The following is a 24,906-nucleotide window of genomic DNA, read 5'->3' on the forward strand; positions in this document are numbered from 1 at the left end:
AGTTTTTATGTGTTCAGCTTCTTATTGAAATATATGCAAATTGGTTAACATTTAAGCACCTATAGGAGAGAAATTGTTTGATTTGCAATGTTGCACAGGCATTTTGTTTATAGAAAGAGAGCTAATAAAAGTCAAATAAAAACCACACTACTTATGGCTACTTATCAGTGACATGTCTTTGTCAGGGTTTTTTATTTACAATAAAACAAGCTAGTTTCCTGAACAAAATTATATTATTGTACAATTACTATATAAAATGTAATGATAAAGTTTACAGTGGCTTCATATATTGAATAAAAACATTTTTTTTTAAAAAAACGCACATTGTTTGTTCTTCATTTTCTAGAAGTAGAGTTTCAAAACCTTGCTGTATTTTCTGTAGTTAACTAAGAGAAGGTACATAGCCATCTTGCTCCGACCAAAGCAACTTGAATACACTTGACATCGTAATTACGACTTCCTAACTCGTAAATACGAACTTCCCAGGAGGACTTGAATGCACAGTGAAATAGGGAAAAGCAAAATGTTAGGGTTCAGTTTCTTCACCTGTTGAGTTGAATAAAGCGGTGCAGTTAATTGAACTATGAACTTCATTACTTCCTTGAAGGTTTAGTTAAAAATACCATCCAAGATGTTAAATAACTCATTAAAGTTAAGGCACTTTTGCTCCAGTGAATAGTGTACAGTACTGTATCTTTTCCTACAGCACCAACTGCCATCACTGGATGGAGGATAACTATTTTTAAAAAACTATTTATTAGTGTAATGAGTGTAAGAACAGTGACAAATCGTGGACGTTTTTTTTCTGTTGTTTATTATCAGCAATTCATCAGATACATATAAATAACTTGTAGGAAAAGGACAAAGCTGAGCAACGGTTTTCACATAGTAAATCTGCATCGGCCCAGAGAAGATCAGTAGCTATTAACTCTCGCTCGCTCGCTCGCTGTCTCTCTCTCTCTCTCTCTCTCTCTCTCTCACATACACACACATGCCACACACATACACAGAAGTTGTGCATTTAAAAAAAAGAAAAATCAACATATTTATATATTATACAGAAAATTCAGAAAATACTTAAATAAAATCATTACGCATGTATTTACAAGAAAAAGTAAACATTCCTTTCAACTGCTGTTGTTAAAATGTGAATGATATGCCACTAGAGACCAACAGTTCTCACACCTGCTTCATGTTGACTAGAGCTTATCACATTAATACTGACTTTGATTATGTTGTAAACATGGACGTTTTTCTTTAAATATGGTGACAAATTAAACATTGCACTCATGATGCTGCTGAGAAAATGTGAAAGTGGTGAACCATATGCATTGTAGAGGAATTATATAGTCCCACATTGCTAGTTTTTAACACACGCTCCTCAGCTTCATCCTCCCATTTCTGTTTGTCCCCAGGACTGTTTTAATACTTCATTAGCTCAAGTGAAGTGCCAAAGTGACTCAGAAGGCTGATGCCTTTGTTTTTTTTTTAAACTGTCAACAACACTGTAAAACCGGATAAGTTCATTTAACTCAAAAAATGTCAGGAAACTAATTACCCCAAAATTTTTACGTTGATAAATCAATTTCTTTAAGCAAAATACACTTAAATATAACAAGTTTCAGTTAAATTTCTGTTATATTAAGTGTATTTGGCTTAAAGAAATTGATTTATCAACGTAAAAATTATGAGGTAATTAGTTCCCTCACATTTTTTGAGTTAAATGAACTTATCCGGTTTTACAGTTAAATGGTGCATCAAACTGATTATAAATGGAAACAGCAAATACTTTCAAAAGTAAGGGAATAGCTACACACCATGGAAACAATATTAAAGGATATGGCTAATCAAGACTAACAATTTGTCATAAACAGGCCAAATACACTTAAATATAACAGAAATTTAACTCAAGCTTGTTATATTTAAGTGTATTTAAGTGGGGGTTTAAATTTATCCCCAATTTATCTTAACACACTGAGGAAATACTGTTTTAAATTTGAGGACTGTGGCTATGGATTTGAGGATTGTTATAAAGTTCATAAATGTTACATAGATAAACCATTTCTAAGGGGATGAAAATATTTTTAGGTTTGGGACAGGAGATAAATGGAAATCTAATGTAGGCAGATGTTAGGGCAGTAGAAAGTAGATTGTTTTTAGTTAGCTAGCTGCTTCTGGAGGAAGTAAAAAAAAAAAAAAAAGAAGTCTGCAATGTTTTCATATCATTATTGATCAAATTAAGTGACATAAACATCAATATCTATGCAAAATTACTGTAAGCTGAGAATGGTAAATTTATAAATGAACATTAAATTGGTTTATTAATAAAACATTAAATAATGAGATCATGCATTGCTTAGCCCGTAGGAGTTCTACTGAATTGGCAGTTTTCAGTTTTCATATTATGACATCTAATATCTCAGATTATAAAATCATGTCCTCCCTCATCTCAATTTTTATTGGTTACGCTAACTGAAGAAGAGGTTTGATTAAGTAAAACTCCAATGAGCACTTTACATAAAATATGAAACTCATATGACCTTCTTTGAAAACATCTCAAAACCTCCAGTTTGGGATAATGGAGCCCTTTAAAATCAGACCAGCCCAACTGAAATGATATGAAATGATAAACATTTCACAGAGTGAAAAAATAAAATCTTATTACATGATGCACAAAGTCAGTCAGGAAAAAGAACATTTAGCAGACTTCAGCTGTACAAGGGGTAATGGCAACCACGTTTTGTTTTTTTGTTTTTTTTGTTTTTTTTGTTTGTTTTTTTTTTTTACATTTCTATCCAGTCTTATCACAAACAAAAGTTAAAGTAAACAGAGTTCATTCTGCAAAAAGAGCTATTTTTTACACATCTAGCACAAGACTGTACATTGTATTGAGAGAGGCAGTTTTCTATGGCAAGGTTCTAAGTAATCATGCTGCACTAATATAGTGCAAAACAGGACCTGAATAGGGAGAGGGAGAGAAACAGGCCAGGGTTTGTGTAGCGGGTGCTAGCAGGCCTCTGAAACCAGAGTACCAACTTAGAATCCCATGCCACAATACTGAAAATGGAAAGACAGAATACTGTGAGATCAATTATATGAGTAATCCAGACAATGCAGCCTGAGGAAGAAACGGTTATCCTTGTGCTTTCTCAACAAAATGCCTCAGTTCACAAGCGCCCTCTCCAACAGCTTTCCTTTCCCCAAAGACAAGCCCGTGTTACAGGACGGCAGAAAGGCAAAGGCAGACCTTCCGTAAGAAGATACGAGTTCGTGAAAGGCTCCAGTGAAAGTTGAAAATTCGAAACGTAAAAAACAGGAAAGGGAACAAACCTGGGCTAATTATAAATAGGGGTCCAGTCTGAGGTTCCATAACATCATAGAAAAAAGGAGACGCATAATCTGTAAAGTCCATAAGTAGGCAGCTGTGGAGCTGGGGGGGGTGTTTGCAGAAGGCTACATGTCAGCGTCACCATCGTAAGCCAGTGTCAGAGGCTTCAGTCTGTTGTTCATCTGTCTTCTCTGGGGCTTCTTTGGCTTTTTGCTGAGAGGGAAACATACAGTAAACATGCAAGTAATTGAGGGATCAGCAAATTCTTCAGCATTAAATATTTACATATTTAAAGCCCAAGAGTCAAGAGGCTGCTTATATTTAAAAAATAAATTAAATAAAAAAAAAACTTACTGAAGATACTAAAGTATGATTATATGTACTCACATACACTTAATGTGAGTGTGAGATCAGAACATTACTAACTAAGCAAACCGATAAACACTGTAAATATAGTATATGCCTTCTATTTTCCAGATGTATTCTGTTAGACTTCATGCACATTTCTTTATTGACCGCCATGCTGTTAATAAAAGGCTGATCATCATGCAATGGATCTAATATATTGAATAGTATAGCTCATACTTCTATAATACAGTACAGTAGACATGTTTGTGAGCTGTGTGCACTGTATTATTCTGTGTATTATTCCCATTAACTAGATTATGTAAATGAAGCAACGAAAAAAAGAAAGCTCATTTGCTATTGATTGTGCTGCCATTCTATCCACAAAATAAAAGAGCTGATATAGGGATAGGGGATAGGGATCTTACCTTAGTGAGTACTTTGACAAAAAATAATGCAGAAAAGTAAATATACGAGATTATAACCAAGCTACACAATAATCATAGCTCACAAATACTGTAGCTAGGTGAGGATTAGCTATAAAAATAAATAAATAAATAAATAAATAAATAACGTCCACTTATTTGATATGAATGTTTCTTATAAAAGACAGTGAAATAGGAAAAGAGGAAGCTATGAAAGTGACTGATAGGGAGGATGGTGAAGAGTAGTTCCAAGATTTGCCCAACAGAGGACAATGTTGACCAAAAGACTGCAATTAATGGCAGAATCGGATGCATCCTGCACACCAGTGCTGTTTATCGTGCCCTTCACACGTTGCCTTTTTTTTTTCACTTTAAGTGAAATATTCAACTATTTCTTCAGCTCAAGTTTGTTAGATTCGATATACAGTAAAATATTGTGTTAAAGTATTAAAGGAAAAATTCGACTGGAAAATTATAACTGCTCTGATCTTACTGAGAGGCAGAACTTGGCTTCACCGCTTAAAACCTAACAAAAGTCTCAATCTATAGATTTCAAGATTTGGTCTTGTCCAGAAGTCACTGGGATTATGTCAGAAGGTGTTGATTAATTTTCTGTAACAGCAGCTTCAACAGTAGTGCCAGCTACAAAACAAAACACATTTCTATTAAAGCTCATTGTAAGCTATTATAATTCCTAAATTAACCACTAAATTAAACAGGACTTGTATGGTAGATGCCCAACATAAACAGATTAAAATAAACATGTGTAGCTGTAAATATGGTGAACTTTACTGTAAACTGTTTATTAAGCGTTGTTGGAAGGAGTCTCCAGTGTCAATGCTTTGTAATAGTCAGTGGTATAACTGTAGCTATTTGTTTTTCAGCATGGGAATGTGTTCAGGACAAAAGGGTTTGTGTTTCCAGCGTCTCTGTAACATGACAAGCTGCATTTTTTGTTTGTTTTGTCATGCTAACTTTGAGAGAGAAAAAAAGAGAGAGAGAGAATGCTGGTGAATGAACAATTGCTTAGAATTGCTTTGATGTAAGTGATAAGTGCAACTATATTGTTTTGTAGACATTCCACAACATTAAATGTAACTATAAACAGATCAAATGTTCTTCTAAATAAAAATATTGTAACCTTTGGAAATTTTCTGTGGTAGACGATGATAAGATAAAAACATCATGTGCAGTTATTGGAAAATAATCAACTTCAGGGTGGTAACAGTAATGTCACTTCAAATCGGGCCACATTACAACACCCTGTCACTGATTATTTTCCTTTAACAGCACACCCTGTTGTGTTTTACTCCATTCCTATCTACTTTATTCTAGCACTTCATGTTGGAAAATCCACTCCAGGCCTTGTGGCTATCCTTCTCTTGTACCGTAAGTGCCTACTTATTTGACCTAGATGATCAACAAAAATGTGTTGCGTCGTCGGAGAGATTTTGTGTACATGGACGTGTAATGGTGAGAAATTATTTTATTTAGAGGAGTGTCTGATAACCATGAAAAACAATATATAATGTAAACAGATGTAAAAAATTATACTAGTACTAGTAGTGACATGTAATGCGATCGAAATTCCAACATACTGGATGTCATATGCTATGTTTTACATTCATTAAGACCTAAAGTAATTGAATGTGCATCTTGGCGAGTCTATAATTTAGGAAACTGACATGATGTAAAGGAGGTTTGTCCTAAAAAAAAGAGCGTTCACAAGAACAACACACAAAGTGTATACATTGTCTTGTCATGAATGTTAATGGTTCTTACCAGGCTAAGTAAGACATGGAGACGATGAAGACCAGCAGTACAAAAGCTCCAGCGGCCACGCCATACACCCAGGTCTTCAGTGTGCCGTCTGTAAAGAATGATCAACACAGACAAATCAACACCAGCTGCTTCACAACCTGATTATTAAAACCTGCCTCTGGCCATTTGATACTACCTACTGAAATCAACTGATCATACAACTGGCTTTTCATATATTTATACAACACCCTTCCGCAGACATGGATAAAATATCAACAGCCACCACTAAGTGAAGAATCCTTGGTTCGTTTCAAGGTTTATTCCTCAGGTCTGTGAAGTGTAGCCAGGGGGTCTGGTGTTTGTGATTTTTTTCAATTTTATTTATTTAAATATCAACCTACTAGTATCAAAACTATTATATTGATTATTGAGTACTTACAGTTATCAAGCTAGCTTGGATTCATCACCTTTCATAAATATTTCATTCATTCACTGATCATCAGTAACTGCTTTAGCATTTACAGTACATGCAGTGTTTCAATGTATATGTCTCTGTAGATATTTCACAGAATGTATACTGCTTCACTTGTCAGTAATCATTGTAAACATTGTAAATATACATGTAAATGATGTGTTCATTCTTAAGTAGTGAAAAAGGCAGAAGGATTAAGCTTTGCTGCAAGGTTATAGCCCACCTGGTCCGAATGGCTGCAGGTACCAGGTTCTTCCAGAGCGTCCAGGCAGGTTTGCACTAGCCTGAGTGGGGCTCATGGCCCTGATGGTCTTTACATCGCCTGGGAATGTGGGAATTTCCAAAACAGGTATCAAAGTGCACTGGTCCAACACTCCATCTGACGTCATCACTTCAGTGTAGCCCTCCTCGCAACCACACACTCCGGCCTGCAGGGGGCAGAAAGACACCAGTGGAACACATAACCACACTGATAATACTGTATATTCTACCAGCAGCCCATGCTTTGTTTAAATACAGACTATTACTATACTAAAAGCCTTTTAATTAGTGGAAATTCCCCACTCACTTAAGTTCAATGCTTTTTTAATTTAAGTCCTTCATTACTAATATGATCATGCCCAGTCAGTCATTCTGTCAATCTGTTCCTGTGCTGCTTGTCTACATCCTTGTCTTATTACACAGCAATACGTCAACAATTACATATTTTATTTATTAAAGAATGACACCTCATGCTATTTAACCAATTTGAGTTACTCTTGTGGAATATCCGCAAAACAAATTACATCCTATTATCACTTATGGGTCACATGACCTTTCTGATATGGAGTCCCTTGACCATGTATTAGTTTAGGGATATAATTCAGGACTATCACTTCTAGGATTTCCTCACATTATACACAGGTTACAATTTCCCACGCCAAACTGAACACATTTAGTCATTCGTTCTGTGATGTATTTTTTCCACAGCAATTCATTATACTGCATGTCGTCTCACTCTGTAACTGAGAATGATTTCAAGAAGCAATAACAGTGATGTCACTGAGCATTTTACCATGCTGTGTTGGTATTTGTCATTTGCCAGTTCTCTAGAATGTTGGATGTGTGAAAGTGTAAGTTTGGGAGTGTGTGGGGGTATTTAAATGAGATAAATCCCAGCATGTGTTCTGGAGCTGATATGTATGAGTCTGCTTGCACTGCACTCTTCTGTGTCTAAATGCTTATGTGCTTGTGTGTGTGTGTGTGTGTGTGTGTGTGTGTGTGTGTGTGTGTGTGTGTGTGTGTGTGTGTGTGTGTGTGTGTGTGTGTGTGTTTTTTTCAGAGGCATTCCACAAAACCCACTGATTTCCAATGTGTATTCTCCTTGCTGTGCTTGCAGTTCACCGGGAGTCTCCTATTCCCTCAGCAATCTCAGGAGGATAATCACTCCCAGTGCAAACCCAGTACTCAGACCATCACACACATGACAGAACGGACTGGAATCTCCAAAGCATCAGAGAAAATGAGCAGAAGCTATGAGCTGGTCCATAGAGGAAATGAGTAATGCTTGGAAGGGGGTTAACATTGAGTTTCTCATCAGCCTTACAGTATATATCTATATACACTGCTTGAGGGCTCAACGGTTAAGGCTCTGGGTTACTGATCAGAAGGTCGGGGGTTCAAGCCCCAGCACCGCCAAGCTGCCACTGCTGGGCCCTGCTGGGCCACTGCTGGGCCTTTGAGCAAGGCCATTAACCCTACTCCAGGGGTGCTCCATCATGGCTGACCCTGCACTCTGACCCCAAACTTCCTAACAAGCTGGGATATGCGAAGAAAAGAATTTCACTGTGCTGTAATGTATACGTCATGTATACGTCATAAATGAAGGCTTCTTCTTCTACATGATAAAATACACACCAGGCATTTCCTGTAGAATGCATGCACAATCTTCAAACTCATTGAGCTATTTAAGATTCAGATTTCCACCAATGCCAGTTTTCATAAAACGAATGCATGATATTTCTCTGCATATATATTTCTCTGTGGATATAAAGCATGTTACATAATATAAAATATGTAGGGAATAAAAAAAGACAGGGTGTGATGCAGAAGCACACGAAGCAAGTGACTTTTACCACATTGGAGTTTATTACACTCCAATAACTGTACATCCTGAAGTGTTTAATTCCTCTTACGCCACAGCAATTTGCCAACATTTGCAACTGTCATGACATGTCCAGGCCCGAGTCATAGAAAAATGTTGAATATCAGCGTTCTGGCACAGGGATATATTGCATAACAATGTATAAAACTTTAATTCGAATGCTCATTATGCCACTTTCTGCACCAACAAGTTTTAACCAAGCTATCATTTACCTCTTTTCCTTTTTACATATTGAGTGTTGCCCACTTCATGCATAACATTCCCAACATATGATTAGTCTTACTGGGTTCATGAAATCCTCTTCTCTGCTCAGAACAACGCAATCAGGCTCGCAAGTCATGCGGTTATGCGGTATGGCAAAACAGGTATTTGCAAAATGTCTCCGTATTCTCAGTATCCTAAAAAATTTACACACTAAAAACTATCCGTATGGTAATATACAGTGTTACCATGTTGCCTGCAAACATTTTTGTTGTTGTTGTGAGACTGGGTTAGACATGTCACACCTTTTATCTATTTATAGTTACATTTAATGATGTGGAACGCCAACAAAACAAGTTTTGTTCATGGTAACGCTTACGTTATAGATGCTATAAACGGTAGATGTACGTTATAGATGCAGTAGTACGTGATAGATGCTATAATGCATTGAAAACCGTACTAACTCAGTCAACATCAGCTGTTTGTCTAGACGACAGCAATCCAGATGTGGAGCATGTTGTATATTTAAAGACGTATTTTATAGACACACACACCTGCACACACTGTGCGTACGCGTACAGCTATAGGAATCCACAGGAACAGGAACAGAAGCATTCCTTGAAATATATTGCCATAGACTCTTCTGCAGTTCTTCTGATATTGCATCTCTATGATTTCAGATTTCATTTGTATTCATATACTGGGAATGCACACATGATTGTTCCCCCCACCCCCCAACACACGCACACAACACACACACACACACACACACACACACACACACACACACACACACACACACACACACACACACACACACACACACACACACACACACAAACTAACCTCAGTGCAGAATGAGCGGTGTTTGTCACAGGCTGGGTCACATGACCTGTCAGACACAGGTTCGCTTGTCGACAGGCATCCACCTACAGGGTAAGTGGTCACATGTCAGTATTGCAAACAAAGTTTAGAAATAACACACACACACACACACACACACACACACACACACACACACACACACACACACACACATGTCCCAGATTTTGGTACTGCTGCTTATTTTTATGGAACAGTTTGTTACACTGGAGGCATCAGATTCTCAGAGAAGTTTTTCTTTCTCTCTCTCTCTCTCTCTCTCTCTCTCTCTCTCTCTCTCTCTCTCTCTCTCTCTCTCTCTCTCTCTCTCTCTCTCTCTCTCTATTAGTAGCACTCTCCGCCTCTCTCTCTCCTCCTCTAACTGAACTGTTTTAAGATATTAGCGCTCTTGCTAAAGGATTGCCTCATATTAACTGCATGGTTCAGACCTCTAGACTCGCACATACATTACCATTAATTCATCACTTGGCTGACTGCATGAATATAGACACAGGCAGAATAAATAAAAAGAGTCTGAGTTCCTGCAGTCAGTCCCAGGTGAACAGCCATTTCTGAACAGAGGAGCTGCAAGCAATTAAAAATGAATCTCACTACAGAATGCTGAGGAATCCCTCCACACTCAAGAAGAAAAAATGAAGAATATTCACCTCCTGCTCTCTCTCTCTCTCTCTCTCTCCACACACACACACATACATATACACACATACACTAATATTAATAGTATATATTAACACACTAATATATATATATATATATATATATATATATATATATATATATATATATATATATATATATATATATATATATAAAAGCCATAGCATGAAGGAGAAGCCAATGGGAATATACTGAAATGGACAGTCAGAGGGCATTCTCTCTCTGCATTCTGCAATAAGAGAGGGAAAACAGTACCTCATCCAGAGCTTGGACCTTCTCCATGACAAGTGTTGGATTTTATCCAAGATTGGAAGCGTGTACAAGAGCCACAGCCAATTCAGAAACCGTTTACACCTGAAATGTCCTAAGAGAGCTCTCTCCTCTACACTCTCTGTGATGTTTTTTTTGATTACTGAAGCATTAGGAATGAGCTATCGTGTCATCGGGAGGTGTATGATTGTGGCCTCTGAAGAACCCAAAAAAACAAAAAACAAAAACTACAGGGGTCTGCAAAACAAGTGTTCACCTATTACAAGAGTCTTATGAATATTCATAAAGCCTTGCATTTTAGGACAGCACATGAATATTCAGGAGAACGTGTGTGTGTGTGTGTGTGTGTGTGTGTGTGTGGTCTGAGAGGAAGAAGGTGGGGTGCTTGCTGGAAGCTCTGGTGCAACGATCTGTCAAAGTGGTCAGTGCCATCTGGAAAAAGTTCTGTTTGGATGGCTCAACAAAGTGGGATTAAATGATTGAATACTGAAATCATTTTTTTTTTTTTTTTCGAACTGGAAAATGTTAATGACTGATCAAATACTTACATCCAATAAAATTGCATTAAAATAATATATGTAAACATAAAAATGTCTATCTCTTAAGACTACTGAACGATTTTTTGAAGAAGCTGTGAAACTAAACTTCCTTAGTATTTCAAGCTGTTGGCCAGGGTAAAGCAAAAATATAACATTACAAATGTGATAAATATACCTTATATGTTAGCAATTTATCATATCTATGTAGTATGTATTAGCAATGTATCATATGTATCATATTTAGGATATCCATGTTGTTTGTTGTTGTTGTTGTTGTTTTGTGCCCAGCTACTACAATACAGTGGGTTCATATTATTAATAACTAAGTCATTATTTATTATTTACAATAAAGACATTTAGTTAAACAGGCAAGAAAGGTTCTGTGGAGGGTTAAGGGTCTCTCAGGCACCGCAGCCTACAGACCCTTCACTTCCCAGAACACACACACACTTCCTCGTTCACAGTCAGTGGACTTTTAACAAGACTCCCATGGTCCCTATTCACACACACACACACACACACACACACACACACACACACACACACACACACACACACAGCCATGCTTTAAAAGAGACGCTCACTCACATACACCTTAGTGAAATATATGCTCAGCTTACTCTGTGTTACTGACGTTACCAAGCCAGTTTCACTGCCAATCACTCTGGTTTGACTAATATTATGTTTCCTGATTTCTGTGTTTTGCATAACCTAGTCTATTCTGTTTGCTTGATCATTTGACCTTACCTGTTTTTGACTTTGACCTTGTCTGGCATTTTTGGATTGTTTGCCTAAAAGATTTTCATTAAAGCTGAATACCTGCATTTGCATCTGTTTCAGTCTCCATCTTATGACAGGGTCTTTAACTGGTTTTACCTGGAACCATGTATTTATTATTATTATTATTATTATTATTATTATTATTATTATTATTATTACTACATTTACTCATTTGGCAGATGCATTTTATCCTAAGTGACTTACAAATGAGGAAATTATAATAATATATAATAATAATTTATTGTTGTTGTTTTATATTTTAAACATAAATAAACTATTAAAATATAAATATATTTATATAAATATAAATATTAAATGCATATACTGTATGTATATTTACATACACACTCACACCCCACACCCCCAGCAACACAAGGAGTGTGAAATAAAGTGGGATTAAAAATGTCTGTGTCATGGATTAAAAGCTAAAAGCTTATACAGAGACAGTGAGAAAGTAATCACACTCTACTGCCTTCCAATAGTCTCATGACAGCTCTTAATGCCAACTTATCTCAGAACCGTGTCCTGCTAAACACTCTCACACAGTGAGAAATGTGTTCCAGCCTGCACCATAAAGCCAGTGCACTTTCTTGTGAAGATACCCATAAATCTAACTCTGGTTGGTTTCCACGGTTTGCTTAAAATCACTTTAATAAATGCATTATTATTTAATAATAGTACCTGTGACATTTAAGCCATCCGAGCGTTGACACCACACTAGTCGAGAAGAGCCTCGCCATGGACCAGTCATCCATTTATACTCATAACACCAACCCTCTGGTGGAGGAACGAAAGTGATTAATGGATGTTACATTGACCCAGACCATTTCTTTTTATAAACGTACAAAGTTTCTAATAATACCACATACATAATGTATCTCAGCTATTAGTGATTTCATACTTCACTGTGTGGACATAGTGTTTGTAATTTTAATTTGCTGTTTCAAAAAGATTTGTATGTTTATCAGAACAGTTGAGTCAAACAGGTAAATAACTAAAAAATCACTCTTAGTACTGTTCTTATTTTAATCTGGGATTTTATTTTGGAATCATTTTGATCCAGACTTTCTGACTCAGTTACTTTAATACATGTCAGTTTCTATGTGTAGTGTGTTTTCAAGGTTGACGTGCTCTGAACGTTGCTACTTTACCTGTGCACGGCTGGCTCTCCCACTCTTGCTCTGGACACTGTTCGAGGTTCTCCGGTTCTTCAGTGAGCGCAGCTCGAGATCGTACTTGTACCGAACCAAGGCCGAGATCATCTCCACCTATGCAGCTCTGCTGACACGAACTCCATGCTGTCCAGTCTGTCAAATAACACTCACCTGCAAAACAGATATTTCACAATTATGCATCTGAAAGTTTTCCAGATCCATTTACATTTGTTATTTATATATATATATATATATATATATATATATATATATATATATATATATATATATATATATATATATATATATATAACATATAGATATATATGTCTGCTGTTACAATAAAAATATAATGTACTGTAAATAACTGTTCAGGCATGAAAACTTCAGGCTTCCACACAATACGGTACGATATGATATATGCCAGGTGCAAAATAAATACAATGGACTATCAATCAGTGGATTATCATTGAGATGTGAAACATTTGCAGGGAAGAGACAAAGAGACAAAAAAAATGCTTTTTAGTGTAGAAAGCAACACGGAATGAATTAAATGGAGCACGTAGAATATATGCTTGCATTTCAGTGTCGTCAAAAAATAACCACAAGACAATCTTATTAAATGAGTCATGACCTCATCAATTTTGAACTAGAATATGGCCCGACTTGAGGCTTTTGCTCCATTGTGTTGCTACTCATTCATTAATGTAACATGCAACATACATATACATATACATATATATATATATACATATACATATATATATATATATATATATATATATATATATATATATATATATATATATATATATACACATATATATATATATATATATATATATATATATATATATATATATATATATATATATATATATATATATATATATATATATATAGTGCTTTCAGAGGACACCTTTAGGTGTGTAGGCAGAAGGATTTATTAGCAGTGAGAATTTTATTTCGGGTATGTCACTTATGCACTTATGTGGGTGCTAGTAAAGAGGTTTCAAGAGGAGCCAGGTTCCTAATAATCATTTCACATCAGTGTTTTTCGAGGGTTTAGTTGCAATAGTTATAAATACCTCAGCTACTTATGGGAGTTTGCATTCTGAATGGCATTGTTTTGAAATAGTACAGCTGAAAAATTTCAGAAACTTCCACTGCTTCTCGTGTTTATCAGCATGGCCACTCCGACAATCATACTCATGCTTTTCCTCATGTATGTATGGCATAAGCATTTTTCTTCTTTCTTCTTATTCTTCTGGAATTGACGCATGCTCTTCAAGACAGTTTTGCTTGTGACTTGCGCCACCAAGTATTGGTTTTTATGTAACTTCAGCGGCTCCAGGCACGTGAACATAAGCGCGAATCTCATCGTTTGGCCAGTTTTTAACACGGTGCCTCCAAATAAAATGAGCCACAAGACATTAAAAAAAAATTGACTTTTTGATGGCACGTGTTTCACGCGTGGGTGTGAACACTCCTGTTGACAGTCATTGATTTATACATGGACCATTGAACACACTGAAAAAACGTCCCGGTGTCAACTGGCCTTTATGTCCAAAAGTTATTTATATATATATATATATATATATATATATATATATATATATATATATATATATATATATATATATATATATAAAACAGCTTCAGTTTGTATGCCTAAGACTTTAATGAAAACAGCAAAAACATGCAATTTATTGAAAAAAGTTTTCCAAATATCTCCACCCTCTCCCTAAAAATGGTTTAGTCCGATGGTTATTAATTATTTCAGCTCAGTCAATGGCAAACAGCTGAGGGACCCTATAAAATTGTAAGTCCCACCCCAGCTAGTGAACATCACAAATCAGAGTTGAGACTGCTCTGAGAACAGTTGAAGTAAGAAGTAAAGTTGCAGTGGATGAAAAGGAGACTGAGTGATTGAAAATGTCAGGGGGGGGGGGGGGGACGACGACACATAAATCTGGGTAGCAGAAATGTAATGAAAAGGAGGAGAGGGAGGCCCGGAGAACTGCTGGATCCCAGTCTATCAAGACCTTCTTTAACAAGACAGGTTAGTGCACAGTAGGGATGTCAGTGTGATGGGATGCTGTGTCCTGATCGTTTCTCTGCCTGATTTACTGTCGCTGGAATAGGACACCTAATAAGAGCTGCCCCCTGCCGGTACTGTCACATCATTTTCTCAGTACTGTACAGGCGTGCACTGACCGAACAATTAAATGGTCAAAATCCATGTCTTTTTACGCTATTATGTAAATACAGTAGAGTTGGTTTGTATAACACATGGAAAAAAATGGATATGCATGTCACAAGGATTACAGACCTGCATGCTTCTGATGTGTTGTTTTAAGATAATACATTCATGAAAACGCGACTACAACTCACTTCTCTTGGATGGATAAATGTATTCACTTTATTTAATTTTCTATTATGTAGCAGAATATTGTGTTCATCAAAAATGAAGACAATGAGTAATAAGTGGTTTTATTTTACATATGACTGCATTCTTTTCCATTTCTGAATGTTTACTTCAGCTGTTAGACACCGGACTGACTGTAAAGACTTATTATTATATTGCTGGTAGTTTATAAACTGGTTTTATTTGATTAATTTCTTGTATTTTCTTACTTTATTAGTTTGTCTTGAATAATTGCTTGAGGATTTTAAACAATGTTTCATAAGAAGTCATTAATGGATTAATGCCATTGCTTTGATATAATATTTATATAAACATTTAAAACTTTGTTTTGTTATTTTATAAGAAACCCCTATTAGGTTACATGGCACCGTAGATGTCGGCGTCCATGCCCATATCTTATATGGTATGACAATGGTGGAGTGTGGTGGGGGCCTAGCTACGGCCCTGCACACACACATTTGAATTTATTTGAGCTGTTTGTTCAGATGATTAAAATGGCCTGCGTTTAGTTTAGTCTCCAATGTTGTCCAGTTTTTCTTGAGTAGTGACGTCCGAGACATCATTTTTTCAGTATCATCTAGAACGTACTGTATGTACTTGCCTTTTAGCCTAAAAAGGAGAAACTGCTCCTCACTTCATCCCATATTGTGCAATAATATCTGCCTTAAATTCAAGGTCAGAATTATGCATAACTGTCAAATTGAATTGATATGTTCACTGCATTTTATTTTCTCAAATCTGAAACTAACACATTGGCTTTTGAAAAAGTAAAGTAGGCTTCTGTAGGCTGCTGCTACAGACTGGCCTAGTTTTTGCCGGTTTAAACGAAAAATCCAAAATGGGCTAATCCATTCGATGTGACAAAAGTGAACCGCTGCAGCTGATCAATACTTTCCTCTAATACAGTTAAATGATACTAAAATTCTAGATTTTCTTGTAAGATAGGTCTCTACAGATATATCTTTTTGTGAAAAACTTAAACTCTCTTTCTGTCTCTCTCTCTCTCTCTCTCTCTCGCACTCTCTCTCTCTCTCCTTTGTTACTAAGAATATCTCTAGTGTCTGTCATACATTCCAGCAATTTAGTGAATCACCCATTTAGTGAAAGCTCACAGGCCACTTGTTTTTCTGACTCATGGATGGTGGAAGCTTGACAGACAAATTCTGCTGTAAATAGAGGCTAGTTTGGAACCATTATTATCCTGGTCCTTGTATGACAGATTGCATCACTTTTGGTGGGAAAAAAGCAAGCTGAGGCTGTATATTGTTAAAATAAATAAATAAATAAATAAATGAAAGGGTGGGGGGGGGGGGGTCACAATACCCAAAACATAAACTGTGACATAAGTGTACGTTGGTGCATTAACGAACATTAAATGACAGCAATCTGGACGTATTTCACAATAAATTATGACAACCTAATCAAAGCAGACTGAAAACTGTGAAAACTTTGTGAAAATATCAAGAGCCTGGAGCAGTGAAGTGAGCATGCAGAGAAACTGTAGGCTTTGAGAGCACTTCAGTCTGGCGAGCACTGAGCACCGAGACACACACTTGCCAGGGTCTACACTTTGCTAGATATCATTATCAACAATTACAAAAAAATGTACTCATGTTTGGTTTGAAAAAAAAAAAAAAAGAGAGACAAAAAATCAGTGCATTTCTAGTTTTAATACATGTGGCTATATTGTTTTCTTGACCAATAAGTATAATCTTGGTAATGGTAAAGCAGTTAGTATTGGACGATTATGCACATTACAGGGTTGCCAGGTCTCAGCAAAATTTAAATCCCAACTGCAACTCAAAAAACCCACAAAAAGACATGAAACTGGCCTAAACACTTCAGGAATTGGAAACGGTAGAAGCATTTCTTTCTCATTCTCAGTCTTTGCAGGAGGAAATAAATTCACCATGGTACAAACTCGTTTCTGATTTACCCCTGCAATACCCGTTTCCCTCGCTATCTATGGAATGTATTTTATAACGGAAAATGGTATCACAGATACACTGCCTTAACTGCACAAAAACAAACAAACAAACAAACAAACATGTAAATAAACCACCACATACTTGCTTTCTTTTTTGTTTTGTTTTTTGTTTTTTACCTGTAACATCATTCATGACTGGGTTAAATTTGCTGTAAAAATGAAAACATGGCAACCCTGACATTACACAGTAAATAGTACCAGTGGTTGTACTGTGTGAGCATCAGACCACACCTCCTCTCAATGGTGAGTCAAATATCATGGACAAACTGCCACCAGTACCCTTAGAAATTACATATGGGCTATAACATACATACAAAAGTGATTATAAATGAATGGGGCTCTATTTCTATTCATGGAACATGGAATGGAATATCAGAATGTATTTCCAGTATCTCCACTTTCCACCTGCATACAGTGCTGGATTTCATCATGAGGATGGAATATGAAATCAGAATGTGTTCATTAGCATAAACTAGGTCAGACTGTCCTACTGTAATGAATATCTAGGAATATTAATTCATCATGAAGCAGATTTTCAAAAATACATAATCCCAATCAGAATATGTCACATTAGCAGGCTGAGGATACTAAAGCACTGAGATGATGTTATTTACAGTATAGCATGTATCTGTGTGTTTGTACATGTGCCTGATATTGCCAGATACCTCTCATTGCGATGTGTGTGTGTGTGTGTGTGTGTGTGTGTGTGTGTGTGTGTGTGTGTGTGTGTGTGTGTGTGTGTGTGTGTGTGTGTGTGTGTCCTACACAAGGACAGCTGTCACACACATTTGCATTAGGATTTAGACAGTAAGTGGAGCATGAGATGGGATTTCCCTCATGATTTTCAGAGGGCAAGCAGACATTGGCTCACTATGTATGTTTGAGAGGTCAGCAAGAGAATTAGATTTTGAAAACTATAAAGTCAAAAATTCACAGTAAGCTCCATAACAAATAAATTCACACAATGTTGCGCAGAAACATCATCAAGTTTCCTTCTAATTGGCAACACATCATTAATATTCACGTTCTTCCTTTGTCTCCGGCACAGACACACATGAATGCTTATGAATTATTGCAGTCACATTCTGTGCTGCAGAAAAAAATATTAATAATCTGTGTCACAGCTCTGTTTCAGCTGCACAGAACATGTCAAAACACTGAGCTCAATGTGTCATTCACACACTCTGACTGCGCCTGAAAGCATACTGAAGCATGGATTGCAGCAAAAGAATAGACATGAACTGAGATACCAGTTTATTAGTAACAGAGGGTCGAAGTGGTACGGTGAGCTCCTTCCTGAACTCAGGTTACTGTCTATGCAGAGTTTTGCATGTCCTCTCTGTGTCTGTGTGGGTTTCCGCTGGGTTAGCTGATTTTCTCTGAAAAACTTACCAGTATGTGGATTAGGTATGATAAATTGCACCTAGGAGTGTGCAACTGTGTGTGATATCCTGCGATGGACTGGCTAGGGTGTATAATATAATATAATATAATATAATATAATATAATATAATATAATATAATATAATATAATAATGTACTCTATGGTAATAACAGTGGATGAAGTAAAAATTAAACGCAATACATAAAGTTTCCCGAGAAGCAGGATGCTTTAGACCTTCCGAGTCCTTCCGAGGCTATGAGAAGTAAAGCGGTTATTTTTTTTCGAAACCTTCTTCATCTACAGCCTCAGAAGCACAATTAACTTGCCAGTTTATTAGACACAGAGTCATTTGTGGGTGTTCCGCTAAATTAAGGTTTACACTGACCTTGTTAGAACATGATTAAAAATAGAATTTGATTCCAAACTGAATACTCACAGCAGAGCAAAATCCCATAATAGATACTGCATAATAAAACCCATCACAATAAGATTCTGACAAGAATAAACCTGGTTTTTAGTGAAGCGTTCACTAGAGCCCACAGAACTCATAATGCTATACATAAAACACACTGCTTTGGGGCTGGGTGATCAGGATGATGGTAGGATCCTCTGGGGAAATCTACTTCACAGCTGAAACATCCCTCCCATCCCTCATAAATATGCTGAACTAGTAATAAGACGGACTGGGAAATGCAAACAGTGTATGATAAGGATTCAACTTTCAAGAATATCAGCATGACCTCACGTGTGTCTAATTACTATTCACTATTAAAATTACTAAGAAAAAAAAATCTATAATTACTGTAATCACATATAGTATCCTAGAGTCTTCATTACTAGCTAGCTAGCACATAATGTTTATATGGACAATGTGACGGCATAGTGGCGGCGGAAATGACAAAATTTCAGAGAATATCAATATTGTCTTGAAATGTGTGGGTAAATTACTAAGAAAAAACTTTGCATGACTAAAATGACACTGTAATCATGCTTAGTATTGTGTAGTTATCTTGTAAACGCTCCAAATATGGCCAGACATGCACCTACTAGCTAAACTGAACCATTTCTAACTTGACTCGTATGTGCTCATGAGTATTCTTAACAATTTGCATTGAGAGAGCAAGAGAGAGAGAGAGAGAGCTACCAGGGCATGGCAACGTGCAAGCCTCCTCCAAAGTAATCAGTGTGTCTCCTTCCACGGTCTGCTGCAGATCTCCACATAGTTCCTCGTCCACCAAACTTCCACCGTTACTCCCAGAGCTGTCAGACACGAAGCAGGACACATTTCTGAAGCGAAGGCCCTCTCCACACCGAGCACCCTGCATAAACACATACACACACCACAGCCATTAGCGATGACTCACATTACCTACATTTCAGTTTCACTGCACTGCAGTCCTGAAGTCATGTATATTGATGGCATGGCTATAAAAACTGACTTCGCCTGACTGGACGATGGCAAACACAAAACGTTCTTTCTTTTGATGAGAGAAACTAAAGCCTCATAGCAATGCAGCATATAGGGATGATGCTCTCAGACTGCAGCCAAGCACCAACTTAACCTACCACAGACTCTCTCAGATTAATGTTTAAAAAATATTTGGCTCTTTATTTAAATGTGTACACATTTTGGAGCCAAAGTGCTTTTTATTTCTCAACTTTCTACCAAAAGAATACATAAGGTCCGAATTGATTATTATAGGCAACTTGAGGTTTGGATTAATCTCATACGTACTGTAATATACCCTTAATAATGATGGCTTGTGATTTCCACCTCTAAAAAAATATTTTTAACAGCCATGCTTCAGAAACTCCACTTTGAGAACCAGCGATAATGAGAAATACCTAGTTGTCCAATAACTATACAGCTCAGCAGGGGGTTTTGTTTTATTTGTTTTTATTTTGTTGATCAAAATCTTTGAGCATATAATGGGGCAGCCAAGGAAGTGCATGAAGATTTGAGCCTTTGGAGTCAAAGCTGTGGAGAACAAAGGAGAGAGGTAATATTTCTTCAGAGTCTGGACTGTGACAGGGGCATGTGGCACCACTCAGAGATCAGAGGAGAGAAAGTAAAGGGGACACAAGAGAGAGAGAGAGAGAGAGAGAGAGAGAGAGAGAGAGAGAGAGAGAGAGAGAGTGAGAGAGAGAGAGAGAGAGAGAGAGAGAGAGAGAGAGAGAGACAGCAGTGAGCTGTGTCAACACCCTGTTCTCTTTAATTACACCCTACAATAGGCTCAGCAATCCAGACACCTGACAACGGGAGAAATGCAAAAGAGCACAAGAGAAAGAACAAGGGCCGAGCCAGACAGGATCTAGACAAAAGAATCTAAGAGCTGTTATATAACAAGCAATTCATAAAGTATATGAAATCAGGGTAGCAAATTGCTATGTAGCCTGACCTCAACTTTACATGTAGACCATGCGCTGTATCTCCAGCTGTAGCAGGGCTTAACAGGACACGGCTTCCACTGCTCCAGCTGAGCGGGACAAGGACGGCCATCACCCTGAGATGCCTGGATCACAGTCCTCTGTCTCCATAACTTTCCTACAAAGAAAATGAAACAACTCCAACTGTCAAATTACTGACTCAAAAAACAAGCTCTCCAAAGATCCAGGTAATAGACAACACACAGAGAAATATTGAATAGTATATTAAACAGCAACATAAAAATGAGGCTTTAAACTTTGCATGACCACTGGGTCTCATTTAAATACAGCCATCTAACAAAACAATGGCTCTGACAGTAGTTCTGTAGTATACTATAATTCATGGGTTTACTGTATATTAACGTGTCCACGCTAATGATCATTTCAATATCTACTCATTCGTAGTGACGTGAACATTCCAGATGCTTTACAATAATCTAAGGCTGATAATAAACAGATTCAAAACATATAGTTATTTAAGAAAGAAAAACATATAACCATTGATCTTTATGATATTATATTATGATTATTATCATTGATTGGTGAAGCTTTCTGTAAGAAAATGTTCATTTAACGTTCATGTAAGGAGTCTCCAGTGTCATCGCCTTGTAACTGCCAATACGTTTTCTGCCATGGCAAAGTCTTCAGGAGAGAAGACTTAGCAATTTATGGTTTTCAGTAGCATAAAATCTGCATGTTCTTTTGTTTGTTTGTTTGTTTGTTTTAGAGGAGAGGGGAAAAAAGGTGAGAGACTGGTGATAATGTAAGTGATAGCAAGAAGCAACTTGACTCATGGTAGTTCCACAACATTAAATGTTACTATAAAGGGTTAAAAGTGTGAAGTGTTGTTAATTTATACATTCAAAAGTTGTCAAGTTCCTGTGGTCTAAGAAGAATGAAACACTTTAGGACGTCGGGAAATAATCAACTTCTGGGTGTTAACATTGGGTGAGTTACTGCGAGTTACTTCACATTGGGATGCACCACACCCACCCCTCATTGTTATTTTTTCCTAGTACAAAACTCTGCGTGTTTTATTCCTTAAATAGAGAGCTGACCATTTAAGATTTTAAATGAATTAAAAAACACTTACTGTACTTATCACAAATATATGTATACATTGAGCTCTCGTGAGCTCTTTTTGAAGATTTGCCATCCAGCATTTGTAGGCCCTATAAAAAATTATCCCTTTACTGTAAAGGATGTAGTTCATATTACACACTCGATCACATGCTATAACTTGATACCAAACCCTACAGCGATGCATGTCCTGAACCAGACTAATATGGCACCCTCTTACACATAACTCACTCAGCGGAGCCATTTCCCAGCCTAATTCCAGTACCTGGAATTGCTTTGATTAGACGTCATTACTGTTTTGCAATTTGACTGTAACATAAGCAAAAAAGAGCAAGACATTTCTTATCCCGAATGAATCCCACTGCTTAAGAGTGGCACCCGTGGGACACTTGCAATTAAGCGGCAGGGATTTGTTCATGCCTTGGGGAATATAGTAGATTTTCCACCTATTAGAGCAGTTTTGTCACATAGTAGGCTGTGTCTTTGCACAAGCTGCACAAATACTGTAAATGGTCTGCACTTATATAGTGCTTTTATCCAAAACACTTTAAACTGTGTTTCATTCACCCATTCACACACGCACTCACACACCAGTGGTAGCAGAGCTGCCATGCAAGGCACTAACTTGCCATTGTGAGCAACTTGGGGTTCAGTGTCTTGCCCAAGGATACTTTGGCATGTGGAGTCATGTGGGCCAGGACGATTAGGGGACAACCCGCTCTACCAACTGAGACACAGCTACCCCGTACTGTAAAACTGAGCGATACAAATGCAATGTGTGTACAGGTGCTATAACATAAGCTTAATGGTTTGCTGGGATTAGAGGTCAGTACTGGCACACCACATCTATTCAGCTTGAAAACAAGACTCACCTACAGTATGGTAAGATTGCTAAGGGGTGAGAACTTCTTAATGTTTGGCTCCAAATGTCACCTGGTCCAGCACACCCAATTAGTGTTCTCTGTTGTAGCCTTGACCTCTGAATACCCCATGCTTATAATATCGCATTACCAATGGGCCATTGAATAAAATTCTCTGTGCCCAAGCACACAAGGAACCTCACTTATATTATCTTCTGAGTTGTTTTTAATGAGCCTGATTGCACACAGCCCTAAGGGGGCACAATGTGATGCTCCTTAATGTTGAAGATGATCAAACGGGTCCCGCACCAGTGAACTGCCCTCCAGCTAGTCATAGCATTTGTCGATTCATCTTATCCACAGGCTTTCATCATAATAATGTCACTGCTGAGAGGCTTACTAGAAGAAGCATTGGGATTTTTGGTTAGCATTGCAGCGAGAAAAGCAAGGACTGAACATAATCAACATTGGGGTGGTGTGATAATTATTTTCACAACAGCAAGTTGTGAAGTGTTTCACTCCTCTTATATCAGAGCAATGTCAATAATTACAAAATTTTACATTTTATTAAAGGATGACATGTAGTTTTTAACCATTTATAGTTACTTACCATTAAAGAGACTTCATGTTATCAGTTACATTACAGCAGGTATAAACAGATAATCCCTCACCACCTAACCTTTCTTTCTCTTGCTTGAAGACTTTAAGACTGTGATGAAAACATACAGACCATTCCGAAAGACTGACACTGGAGACTCTTTACTTACATGTTGACTTGTTTACTATTGAAACAATATCATTAGAAGAAGATCATTGATGTAAACCTGTGGTTTGTATTAGTTCTGGCACTACTGCCAGGGCTGCTGTTATAGAAAACCTTCTGACCAATCAGACTTAAGAATTCAACAGCTCTCCGGTACAATATGTGCTAACCATCTTTGTGCTGTAGCTTGTGTATGCATTGGATCCAGTGCTCAGGTGCATTGTGTGTTAGTCTGGGTGCCAAGCAATTCAGCAGCAAACATCAGGGCTAATCTTTGCTGGGATACTGGACAGATAAGTCAGCACCAGCTGTCACTTGGCTTAGGAACATTCACAAAATAATTTGTTCCGATGATTTATTCACTACACTGTGTCTGGCCTTCTGACATCGTTTTGCTAACAGAACAAGTCATGCATGTTCTTCATGCATTAATCTTTGATTCCAGCCAGAAGCATCTTTGTATAACTTGAGTTCACATCACCGAGAGCTGTGATCCACCTGTTTGGCCAGCTTTGTGAATATCCCCCTGTGTGTGGGCAGATTAAAGGTGCCACAATAGCTTAGGTCAGTGCATGTGTTAGTTTCACAGAAGCAGTGTTTACTCTGGTTGCTGGTTCTGCAGCCTCCTGTAGTGAGATGGTTCCTCAAGCACAAATTTAATAGATCCACAGTCAATCTTCTGAACTAATAGAATTACACACACATTATCCGTCTCATAAACAGTGCTTTTAAGAAGTAACAGAATCACCAACTCTGATCACCTACTCGGTCATTACGTTGATGACGTTATTCTGAAAGACTCTGGTTTTAGACAAAATCCAGTTTTTCATTCATCTTCAGTAATTGCTTTATACTGGACAGGTTTGCAGTGGATCTGGAGCCTCTCCCAAGAACAATTGCTGTGAGGCAGGAATGAATACACCCTTGATGGGATGCCACACCATGCATGCACACATTCATTCACACCTAGAGGCAATTTACAGTCACCAGTACACCTACTGTACTGGCATATTTTGGGAA

The 24,906-nt window shown here is 37.3% G+C and overlaps 1 protein-coding gene across 1 annotated transcript in view; it reads right to left on the minus strand.

The window, feature by feature from the left end:
• Positions 1 to 812: 812 nt before the first annotated feature.
• Positions 813 to 24,906, minus strand: part of thsd7aa (thrombospondin, type I, domain containing 7Aa) — a 117,275-nt gene continuing 93,181 nt past the window's right edge. Inside the window, exons 21-28 of the mRNA XM_053684297.1 lie at positions 21,156 to 21,301; positions 19,901 to 20,075; positions 12,955 to 13,128; positions 12,485 to 12,580; positions 9,522 to 9,604; positions 6,555 to 6,759; positions 5,881 to 5,968; positions 813 to 3,541 (exon numbers count right to left, since the gene is read on the minus strand). Of these exons, the coding sequence (XP_053540272.1) occupies positions 3,454 to 3,541; positions 5,881 to 5,968; positions 6,555 to 6,759; positions 9,522 to 9,604; positions 12,485 to 12,580; positions 12,955 to 13,128; positions 19,901 to 20,075; positions 21,156 to 21,301 (1,055 nt within the window). The 3' untranslated portion in view covers positions 813 to 3,453. The remainder of the gene's footprint in view (positions 3,542 to 5,880; positions 5,969 to 6,554; positions 6,760 to 9,521; positions 9,605 to 12,484; positions 12,581 to 12,954; positions 13,129 to 19,900; positions 20,076 to 21,155; positions 21,302 to 24,906) is intronic.

This window comes from Ictalurus punctatus, chromosome 12, assembly GCF_001660625.3.
Source record: "Ictalurus punctatus breed USDA103 chromosome 12, Coco_2.0, whole genome shotgun sequence".
NCBI lineage: Eukaryota > Metazoa > Chordata > Actinopteri > Siluriformes > Ictaluridae > Ictalurus > Ictalurus punctatus.